At 46.8% G+C, this 11,742-nt stretch overlaps 1 protein-coding gene across 1 annotated transcript; it reads left to right on the top strand.

The window, feature by feature from the left end:
• Positions 1–612: 612 nt before the first annotated feature.
• LOC307108735 (baculoviral IAP repeat-containing protein 5-like) lies at positions 613–1,112 on the top strand (the record flags this gene model as incomplete). Its single annotated transcript, XM_079786888.1, has 1 exon — positions 613–1,112. Exon 1 carries the CDS (start codon positions 681–683, stop codon positions 1,110–1,112), a length of 432 nt encoding a protein of 143 aa, XP_079643014.1. The 5' UTR covers positions 613–680.
• Positions 1,113–11,742: the final 10,630 nt, after the last annotated feature.

The following is an 11,742-nucleotide window of genomic DNA, read 5'->3' on the forward strand; positions in this document are numbered from 1 at the left end:
TGTAAGCTCTCGGGCTTGAAATCATACTGGCTTGAGTTATAATCCTAGATCAATCATTTATTTAGCAGCTGCCTGGCCTTCGGCAAGTGTATTGACCTTTCTATGCTGTAGTTTTCTCATTTGTGAAATGGTGACAATAATAGCAGCCTCCCCTTAGAATTGTAAGAGGGATTATCTGAAATAATATAGTTCGTATTTAACATAACGGCCTGGTACATGGCATGCGTTGCATGTTCGCTATTACTTGTATTACTAACACTAATTTGAAATCCAATCAGGATGGACGTAGAAGACCCGAGCTCATGTCTCTCTTCTGCTGGCTCCTCCCGCACCTCTGAGCCTCCTTAGCCCAGCTATAAATGAGATTGAGCCCAAGTATTGTTGGGAAGGTACAGCAACCCAGTAGGACCATATAAGTGTCCTTCAGGGATAATAACACTGCACAGATGACACAGGATGACACGGCTCGCTTATCCTTCATCCCCTCCCGCTGAATTAAAGAGAACGAACTACCTGTGGCCTGGCCCGAGCAATCCCTTCCATCTGAGATCCTGTGGGCCAGAACTTCTCCAACCTGAATGAATACAGGCGTCATCTGGGTTGCTTGTTATAAAACGGGTTCTGGGCAGCGACCCACAACGGCCGGGGCTGGGGCCGGCATCGCAGCACCGCGTGGCGGGATGGCTGCCGCGTCGTTGCCCGAGGCCTGGCAGGTCTACCGCGAAGCCCACCGCCTCGCCACCTTCGGGCGCTGGCCCTTCCGGGAGGGCTGCGCCTGCACCCCCGAGCGGATGGCCGCGGCCGGCTTCGTCCACTGCCCCACGGAGGACGAGCCCGACCTGGTCGAGTGTTTCTTCTGCTTCAAGGAGCTGGAAGGCTGGGAGCCGGGCGACGACCCGGCAGAGGAGCATCGCAAGCATTCGCCGGCTTGTGCCTTCCTGGCTCTCACGAAGCGGGTGGAAGAGCTGTCCTTCGGGGAGTTCTTGGCACTGGACAAGGAAAGAACCAAGAACAGAATCATGAGGGAAGTGGACCGACGGCGGGAAGGACTGCGGGGACTTGCCAAGAAGGTCCGCCGTGACATCGAGCGGCAGCTGGCCGACCCGGAGTGACGGCTCCCGCGCGCTCCCTGGTCCCAGCGCGGGGGCGGCGTCAGGGCCAAGGCTGGGTCCCCAGCGTTCCCGGCTGCTCGCTGGGGCCGGAAGGCGACTCTGGAAAGGACATGTTGAATTTGAAATAAGAACACTTAAACTCTGTTTGCTCTCTCTAAGAAGTGGTGCCGGGGCTACTTCTGCCTTTTGCACCTGGTGTGGCTGGTCCTTTTTCCTTGCCAACTTCCACCCAGCTGAGGCTTTTGCTGGAACAAGGACTGGAGCCTGAGCCACCTCCTGAGGCAGGCTGTGTGCTGAGACCGTCCAGGGTACACGCTGCTCCTCCCGGGGCACAAAGCCACCCCTTCCCCTTGGGCCTGATTCCCGCCTTTGCCCACGCTATCTTACTCTGGCTTCTGAGCCCTATGCCTCCCTCAGTCTCATTCATGCATGTGTTGCCTTCCTTCTTTCCCACTGAATTTTAGGGAGAATGGAAGAGAGACATCTCACATCGATTGGTGGTCTCCTGCACAAGCCCAACCAGGGCCAGCACAGCCTGTCGGGGAAGAGCCTGCAACTGAGGTATATGACCTTGGCGGGGCTCGAACCCGGGACCCTTTGGTCCGCAGGCGGGCGCTCTATCTGCTGAGCCAAACCTGCGTTTGGAGTTTGTGCTTTACTGAGTATAGGAGTCACCTGGGTTGCTTGTTAAACTGCAGCCTTTGGGCAGTGGCCACCAACCACCGGTTTGAATCGCTGAGGTGGGAGGGATGCGGGGGGGGGGGGGGGGGGGTGGAATGAGAGGTTGGATACATGGGCAGAGAGCTCTTCCATAGCGCAGAGTCTGGGCTTCCTGCTGACGACTGTTACAAATAAATAAACTAATTAATAATTAAGCAGCTTCTGATTCCGTGTCTGATTCCACAGCCTACCTTGCCAAGAAGCTCCCAGGTGTGGTCCAAAATTCACTGAGACATTTCCATGCCTTGCAAAATATTATGAGATTTACCTGTGATATAGGGCTCAACTCCTAACCATTAAGATTGGGTCCATATATATCCATATATATCTATTCTTATATATACCATATATGTGTGTGTGTGTGTGTGTGTGTGTGTGTGTGTGTTTGTGTATAGATATAGATATATAGATATATAGATAGATAGATATATAGATAGATATATAGATATATAGATATATAGATATATAGATATATAGATATATAGATATATAGATATATAGATATATATATACTAGAGGCCCGATGCATGAAGATTCATGCAAGAATGGGCCTTCCTTCCCCTGGCTGCCAGCGCCTGCCTTCCCACCTTCCCACGCTGCCCAGAGGCCCTGAGCGGCTGGGGCGGTGCAGCACACCTGCACACAGAGCCTGTGTATGCAAACTAACCCACCATATTTGTTGGGTCAATTTGCATACTCACTTCTGATTGGCTGGTGGGCATCGCAAAGGTACAGTCAATTTGCATCTTTCTCTTTTATTAGTGTAGATATATATATTCTTATATGTATCCTTGTTCTGGGAACAAAATAGATCTTTTCCTACAAATATAAAGTCTGTATCTGTGCTTGCTGTGTTGGGGAGAAACGCCCTTAAAAGGATTCCAGAGAAGTCCCTCTGGGTGTTGATGAATGCCTACTTGTGCCCTGAGGGGTGCTTAATGCCTCCCAAAGGAGACTCCTCAGTCTGGATTGTTTCAACCACTCCCAAAGGCCTCCTCCCACAACACAGGCTGAACAGTGAACGCTGGATTTTATTTTTTCAATGGAAACTTGTCGCCATCTATTGGATAAAAAAGGAAAAAGTACAGTAAAACACAGGGTGGTGCAAAAGTAGGTTTACAGTTGTGAGTACATGAAACAAGTTTCTTCTTGTCTTATTGTTTATTAATTTTTATTTTCTATCGGAAACTTCTTGTCCCACCTATTTCATTGATTTCACTCTTAAATCTGAGAAGGGCCACAAAGGGGGGTTAGGAGGTAGGGGTGGATTCTGGAACTGTAAAAGACCATGGAGACTGCAGTTTCAACCCTCTGGTCTCCCAGTTCAGCCCTGAAACATAAACCATCTAGTCCAGAAGGGAAAAGAGGCATTAAGCAAATCCACAAAGAAATGCATTAAGTAATTGCTTCTTTCAGCATCTCCAGAAAGGGAGGCATCAATTTGAAAGGGCCTGTAGAACCTGAGAAAGAATTTAACTGCTGAGGTGGACTCCCCATGGTCAGCCAAAGGCCCAAATCCTATATAATAAAAGCCTAATATGCTAAGTGTCTGGTCCACTGGTCGGCTGTTCAACCAATCAAAGCTTAATATGCTAATGATATGCTAAGGCCACTCAACTGCTCACTATGACATGCACTGACCACCAGGGAGCAGACAGTCAACCAGTCACTATAATGTGCACTGACCACCAGCAGATGCTCAAACTGGTAGGTTAACTTGCTACTGGGGTCTGGCCGATCAGGACTAAGCAGACGGGCCGGACACGCCCTGGAGCCCTCCCCCAGTCCCTCCCTGGCTGGCCAACCTCCTGTGTCTCTCCCAGGCCCCAATCATGCACTGGTGGGGTCCCTTGGCCTGGCCTTCGCCCTCTAGCAATCCAAGACCCCTCAGGGGATGTCAGAGAGCTGGTTTCGGACTGATTCCACAGGCCAGGCTGAGGGACCCCACTGGTGCACGAATTCATGCACCAGGTCTCTAGTTTTACAAATAATGAGACTGTAGAGATCATCTGATGGTCTCAGGTACACCAAGAATAACCTCTATCAGCTTCCCCACACTAGGCCCTGCTCCTTTATTTCAGCCTGCATCAGCTTTTTTTTTTTTTTTTTTTTTTTTTTTTCTGCATCAGCTCTTATAAAGGGTTCCTGCTTTGGCTTTTCAACCACTGGCCTGAGACCTGCCCTGTCCAATCAGACTCTTCCATAACAATCAATCAGAATGCTAACACCAATCAAAACTGCAGGATTCAGATCAATCAGAACCATGTGAATCTGGTTACATCCTTTACATAAAATGGCATAATTAGGAACTGGGCAGGAATTTCTGTTTTGTTTTTGTTTTTGTAATGGCCTCCCTTTTGTCTGTGGAGCACACTTTCAGTTTGTTGCTGGAGACTGCCTCTCCCAAATTTTCAATACAAAGTCTCTTTTTTGGGTTTGTTTACAGGCCTCTGATCCGCTTAGGAAAAGTTGTGCCCAAAGCTCCTCCTGAACCTTCTTCCACCATGTGGGCTCCTAGAGGGAGGGGAAGGGGACCTGCCTGGGCTCTGGTCTCACAGCAACCCTGCAAGGCTGGGACTATGATATCCGCATGTTTACAACCAAGGGAGCAAGCTCAGCGAAGTTTAATGGGAGGAAGGTTGAGCTGAAGCCACACAGAGAAGTCAAGATTTGAGCCTGGTCTTGACTCAAAGCCTGGCTCCTCCCAGCATGTTAAACCCTCTGAGGAGCGTCTCCTCCATGAAGCAGAAGGTGCTTACACAGAGAATCTAAGGGTGTCTCCCAAAGCCTAGATCCCCAATGAATCGGAGTGGGCCAATATTCTCATTTTTGTCATCCCTCAGAAGGTAAACCTTTAGGGATTCACAGCCGAGGAAATCTGGATTCCTGTCTGAGTCCCACTAATTAGCTATATCTTGGCAATTAGTTACCTTTCTATTCTCTATCTTCTCACTTTTTTTAAATGAAATAGAGCCCTGGCTGGTGTTGCTCAGTTGGTTGGATGTCCTTTGATTCCAGGTCATGACACATGGGGCTCCATCACCAATAGAAGGACTGATCGATGTTACCCTCTCGCATTGATGGTTCTCTCTCCCTCTCCCTTCCTCTATAAAAATCAGTTTGGCCCTAGCTGGTTTGGCTTTGATTCCAGTCAAGGGCACATGCCCAAGTTGTGGGCTCGATCCCCAGTAGGGGGCGTGCAGGAGGTAGCCGATCAATGATTCTCTCTCATCATTGATGTTTCTATATCTCTCTCCCCTCTCCCTTCCTCTCTGAAATGAATAAAAATATACTTTTTTTAAATCAGTTTGAAAATATTTTTAAAAATAAATAAAATAAGATGACATAGAATAATAGTAGTTATTTCACAAGCACCTTATGAGTATTTTTATTTAGGTGTAACCAAACAACAAAATTGTAAGATAAAGTGCAAAACATGATGATATACATATATATTGTGAATTTCCTCATTGAGTTAACACATACATCACTTTTTTTTTTTTTTGTGAGAACGTTATGAGTTTTAAAATGAAGAAAACTTGCGCTAGCCGGTTGGCTCAGTGGATAGAGTGTCAGCCTGCGGACTGAAGGGTCCCAGGTTCGATTCTGGTCAAGGGCACGTACCTAGGTGCAGGCTCCTCCCCAGCCCAGGCCCTGGTCAGGGCCTGTGCAGAGGCAACCAATCGATGTGTTTCTCTCTCAGCAATATTTCTATCTGTCTTTCCCTCTCTCTTCCACTCTCTCTAAAAATCAATGGAAAAAATATCTTTGGGTGAGGATTAAAAAATAATAATAATAATAAATAAAATGAAGGAAACTTGACAAACTATCACATAGTAAGTGCCCAATTGTCATCACAACATAATAATTGGGGAGACAGAGAATGTAAAGGTCAAAGTTCTAAATCAGACCACCTGGTTTAAATCCTGGCTTGGCTCATCTTGAACTAGCTTTGTTACTTGGTAAATTACTTACCCTCATTCATAAACTAAGAATAGCAATACCTACCTTAAAGGGTTGTGGTAAGGATTAAATGAGATAATTTATGTAAAGATAATTTATGTAAACTATGCTACAGTTATTAGCATAAGAACTTACTAGGCACTTAGCAACTTCTCAATAACTTTTAGCTATTAATATTGTTAATACACGATAGAGGGAAATGGAGGGTGAGCGCCATCTACTGGCCCCAACTGCAAGCCAAGTGCAGCAAATACAGCCAAAACACCAGACTTCATTTGTAACTTAATATCCCCAAAATCAAAGCTTCTAGCCTCTCCCCACCCACTTGCTCAAAGTCCTGGCCAACTTCTAAAAGCTGATATAGCAGTAGAGGGGGGGAGGGAAGAGAGGGAGGGGAGAGGGAGAAGCAAATCAGAGATGTAATTTTCTAAAGCTTTCTGAGCCAGCCCTTAGTGAGACACTGAAAGCCCATAAACTGAGGCTTTCTGGAAAGTCTTAAAAGCCTTGAAGCGCCAGGGATGCAGTTAACAGAGTTTAGGGAAGTTGAGCTGCATCTTAGCTGCCTTCCCGCCCCCGCTTGCCGGCCCCTCCCCGCCCCCCACTACATCGTGGTCTTACCCCTGTTTCCTAATGGACCACTACCTCACTTATGCAAAGCAGCATGGTGCTTAGGCAAGAGCATCCCACAGACCTGAGTTAAGCCCCAACTCTGACCTGACTAGCTCTGAACTTTGGGCAAGTCATTTCATCTCACTAAACCTCAAGTTACCCATCTATAAAATAGATCGGTACTGCCCGGTGGGAGGCGCTCCGCTCTGATGTGAAACAGAGCTGGGTTGATGTCCTGAGCACCAACTTGGCTTTTCTGAACTGCCCATTTCTCTTCCACCAGATGCAACAGGTGATTCCAACCTTGATGAGTTGTTAAGAACGAATTGCATGAACTAAAGTTTGTAAACCACTGGACTTACGGACGGTACTAAAAATAACATGGCTCTCTTCATTAGTTATTCTGCTCGTTTGCTGTGAGGTTGTAATAAAATGACCTCCATGAAAGTTCATAACACAACATCTGGCCCAGAGTAGAAGCTGGATGTTGTGGATGCTGCGGGATGCTACCCAGATCCCCCCAAAACCTTCACTGGTGATAGCTGAGAGCACACAGTTGAGTATCCCCTCTGGTCTTATCTAAAGACAGCAGCCTTGCCCAAGATCAGGTGCCTTATCAGGGTTGGCCCACACCCAATGACTGTCAATTGGTGGATTTAAAGGCCCAACCTGATGCCTCCTTTGGGTCTACTCTGTAGGGTCCTTCCAGCTTCAGAGCTCCCCAAGGAATGAGGGAGGGTAAACCACACCCAACCTTCCCCCTCTGCCTAGTCCCGCTTCCCTCGCTTCCCCACAGCTGTCATCTCAGAGAGCTTTTCCCAATGACCTCGCTTCTTGCAAATCTTCTGAGTCTATTCCCTGGGAATTGTTCTGCAACACTTAAATGTTAGTTCTTTCTTGCACTCCCCAAGTCCCTGCCCCTTTTTGACCAACCTGTAAATTGAGGATATGGAACAGGTATACTTGTTTCTTGCCACCATAATTGGGCAAGAATTAAGATAACTTGAACAACAACAAAAGAAAGAACCCCAACACCTCCACCTCAATTTCCTCCCCTTTAAATTGAGATTAATTACTACTGTGATGCCTAATCCCAAGAAATTTCAGGCAAACCAATGAAATACAGAGGTGAGAACACTTTAGGAAATAATATAAATATTCTATAAAAACCTCAGAATCATCCCTGGCTGGTGTGGCTCAGTTGGTTGGGTGTTGTCCTGTGCACCAAGAGGTTGCCATTCAATTCCTGGTCAAGGGCACATGCCCGTACAGAGTGTGCAGGAGGCAGCTGATCTTTGTTGTACTCTCACCTGGATGTTTCTTTCTCTCCCTCTCCCTCCCTCTTTTTCTTAAAATCAATAAGCTATTATTTAAAATAATTTTCTAAATCAGGAAACTCTATTGAATTGACTGACAGTGAGTTAGTAATTATAATGGCCACATTTATTGGATGATTAGAATGTGCCAGGCACTGTGATAAATACTTTACATAAATGATGTCATTCAATCATCACAAAAAAAAAAAAAACTGTCAAAGTAAGTACCATTCTTATGACCATTTTACAACTGAGGAAACTTGGGCTTCGAGTGTTATATGATGTGCCTACGGCCACATAGTGACGAGTGGACGGGAGGCAGGATTTGCACCCGTTACCCACCAGGTGGACTGCCAACTAGCACTGAAATAACAACAGGGCGGGACTCTGTTTCCTTGATGCTTAACCCTTCCTTTTGCAATAATTCTGATTTTTTTTTAAGACCATTACTTAGAGTTCTAGGAATTCTAGTAGAAATTCCAGGAAACCTGAGGCTTCTGGGCAATGTGTGGATTGGGGGTCAGAAGCCACCATTTCATGGGGACAGCTGAGTCACTGTAATGACATAACAAGGCGATCAGGCTAAAAGACTTCCATTACACTAACTTCAGCTGCCGCTTACGCAGCTTGAAGTCACCCGCTCAGACTTCCTGGAGCCTCGGGGGCCGGAGGCAGGAGGAGAGAGACTCCTCCACTCATTTGGAACTCAGTTGCTGGCACCTTCCCTGCCTGTGACAGCAGCACTTCCGCAGCCATTTCTTTTTGGCCCTCCTAGAACCTTTTGACAGGGACACTAAAAACATACGCTGCTGACTTTTTCGTTTTCCTAGTGCCAGGCCTGAGGAATGAGGGCATCCCACCCCAGGGAGTCGTCAGGAGTGGAGCCATAGCAAGTGGGATGTTCTCAAGAATGAGGGCACCTGGAATAATGAGATGAACGTGGCAGGCTGTTTCCCTTATTTACGGCAGCGAAACTAACGGTCCCAAAACTCAGTGGCCTGTATCAGGGCCAGTAAACTACAGTCCGGGGGCCAGATTCGGCTCGCCACCTGTTTTTGAGAATAAAGTTTTCTTGGAAGACAGCCACACTCATTTGTTTCTGTGTCATCTGTGGCTGCTGTCACACCATCATGGCAGAGTTGAGTCATTAGGACAGAAATCTGTATGGCTTGCAAAGCCTAATTATTTGCTATCTGGCCCTTGCCAGGAAAAGTTTGCAGACCGTCGGCCTACAACAGTGATGTGTTTCTCATCTCACAGTTCTATGGTTTGCCTCGGCTGTTCCTGTTCCGCTGCTGGTTTGTCCTGGGCTCGCTCAGGCAATGTCATTCAGCTGTGGGGTGAGCTGGGGGTGGGCTCAGTGGAGACAGTTGGGATAACTGAGCCTGTCTCTCTCTCTCTGTGGTCTTTCATCCTCAGAGAAGCTGCTAGACCCTCACTACAGCACCTAACTACACCCCTACATGGTTGTGGCACAAGTGCTAACACACAAGTATTTATCAAGCCTCTTCTGGCATCATGCTTGTTGCTGTTCCATCAGCCAAAGCAAGTCACATGAGCAAGCTCGGGTTCATGTGGAAGGTCATTACACAGGGTATGAACACTGGGAAGCGTGGTTCCTCGGGAGCCACCAAGACTCCAGCAGACTGCCTTGGGATTGGAACTGCACCCTCAGCTCTCCTGGGTCCCTGCCTGGTGGCCAGCACTTCATATTGGAACCTGCCAGCCTTCATAATCGCATGAGCCAATTCCTTATAACAAATCTCTGTTTGTGTTCACATTCTATTGGTTCTGTTTCTCAGGACCAATACAAGCCCAATGCGGTTTTAGGGAAAGGATGTCAGCTTTGGGTGTCATCTTCTCAACATTAAGGCAGAGAAAAGAGGAGCCACTCGCTGTCCCTTGATTTGCAAGGGGGGTGGGGGTGTATTTTTACAGACCATCACATTGAGAATCTCTTACACATTGAATAACGAGCACAGCCAGAACCAGTGCTGACTAACTCCCAAGCATCTGGTCTTAACCCCTTGTAGCAGGTTGAATGGTGGTCCCCAAAATGATGTACCCACTTTCTAATCCCCAGATTAGAAATATGACCTTATTTGGGGGAGGGGGGAGGGTTCTTTGTAGATGCAATTAACTTGAGGATCTTCAGATGAGATCATACTACATTATCTGGGTGGGCCCTAAGTCCCACGACAAATGTCCTTATAAGAGACACACAGGAGATATTTGATAGACAACAGAAACCCATGTCTGTTGTTTTAAGCCACCAAGTTTGTGGTAGTTTGTTGACTGCCACAGAAAACTAATACACTCCTATTTCCGATATTGGAGATACATTCAGTGGAAGCAAACCAAACTCCAGAGAATAACGTGCAATGACCAAGGGTCACTCATTTTTAAAATACATGTGATTAAGGTAAGATGGTATTAGAGAAGGGAGCCAACATTGACTGGGCCCTTACTATGGCCCAGGCACTGTCCTATGCACTGAGCTCTAGTATTTTGTTTAATCTTCACAATAATCTTACAAAGTAGGTTCCACTAATAAGTAAGTAAACCTCTTTTGGCAAGGCCCACATTAGATTGGGAGGTTGGATATGCTTGAATAAAGAACCGTGAGACTCCAGAGATAACACAGCTAAGAAAAGCACTGAACCAAGAGGCAGTGAGGCGCTGTGGTTAGGGGTGCAGCCATCCAAGCCAGACCACCTGGATATGCACTCCGAAGCCTCTACTCACCACCTGTGTGACCCTGGGCAGGTACTTAACCTTTCTGTGCCTTGGTTTTTCTCTCTCTTAAATGGGGATGGTGCAAGAACCCGCCTTACATAAGGTTGTTGTGAGTTAAAGCCTGTGAAGCATTTAGGGCCAAGCTTGGCAGATAGCAGCCTCTCCATAAGGTTTAGCTGTTCCTCTAACACACATGCTGTTAAACACACAGTAAACACTCAATGGATATTTGCTATTATTATCATTAGTTCAATTAAGACCCAGCTAGACCTTAATCTTTCTCTGTTTTTTTTTAGAGCCGTGATCTTTTTTCTGCTAGAATTAAAAAGGCCTCCTTGGAAGACAGAAATTGGATTAAAATAACAGCTCTCAGAGTGTAGGCTCTAAGATTGATCCAAAGTACAAGGCATGTAAAGTAATGGCAGGGGAGGGGGTGGCCCTTTAAGCCTTTATATTTAATAGACAATTAAACCCAATTTCAAGATTACAAAATAAATAGATTCAAAGATAGTCACAGCACTTGAAATGTCACAATTTGCTGCAACAGAAGCCACTGATTGTTAGGTAGGTTGGGGAAGGGAGAGTAATAAGAAAAAGGGAATGGTTTTCCTGAAAATAACCAATAAAAATAAAACCAAGATAAAAAAAAAAATTCCTTCTGCCAAAAAGAGCATTTGCCATACTCTAATAAGCTGGTCAGTAAAGTTTGGATTTATTTGTTTATTCCTTGGTTCATGCCTTCATTCATTTAACATTTGTTGACCATGAATAAATAGTTCCTGATCTCATATATCCTATATAATAAAAGGCTAATATGCAAATCAACCAAATGGCTGAACAGCTGGTCGCTATGACTTGCACTGACTACCAGGGAGGTGACTTCCCAGATCTTAAGGCTTAACACAGGAGCTGCCCCCTGGTGGTCAGTGTGCTCCCACAGGGAAAGCGCTGCTCAGCCATAAGCCAGGGTCATGGCTGGCGAGTGCAGCAGCGGTGGCAGGAACCTCTCCTGCCTCCACAGCAGCGCTAAGGATGTCAGACTGCGAGAGAGTGCAGGCTGGGCAGAGGGACACCCCCCCTCTGAGTGCACGAATTTTGTGCACCAGGCCTCTTTTTATTGATTTCAGAGAGGAAGGGAGAGGGAGAGAGCAATAGAAACATCAATGATGAGGGTCCCAGGCCCAAGAGAGGCCACGCGCCCCTGGGTTCGGGTGAGGCCATGCGCCCCTGGGTCCAGGTGAAGCTGAATCCTGGGTCTGGGCGAGGCCGTGTGCCCCTGGATCCGG

This window comes from Cnephaeus nilssonii, assembly GCF_951640355.1.
Source record: "Cnephaeus nilssonii genome assembly, chromosome: 13".
NCBI classification, from domain to species: domain Eukaryota; kingdom Metazoa; phylum Chordata; class Mammalia; order Chiroptera; family Vespertilionidae; genus Cnephaeus; species Cnephaeus nilssonii.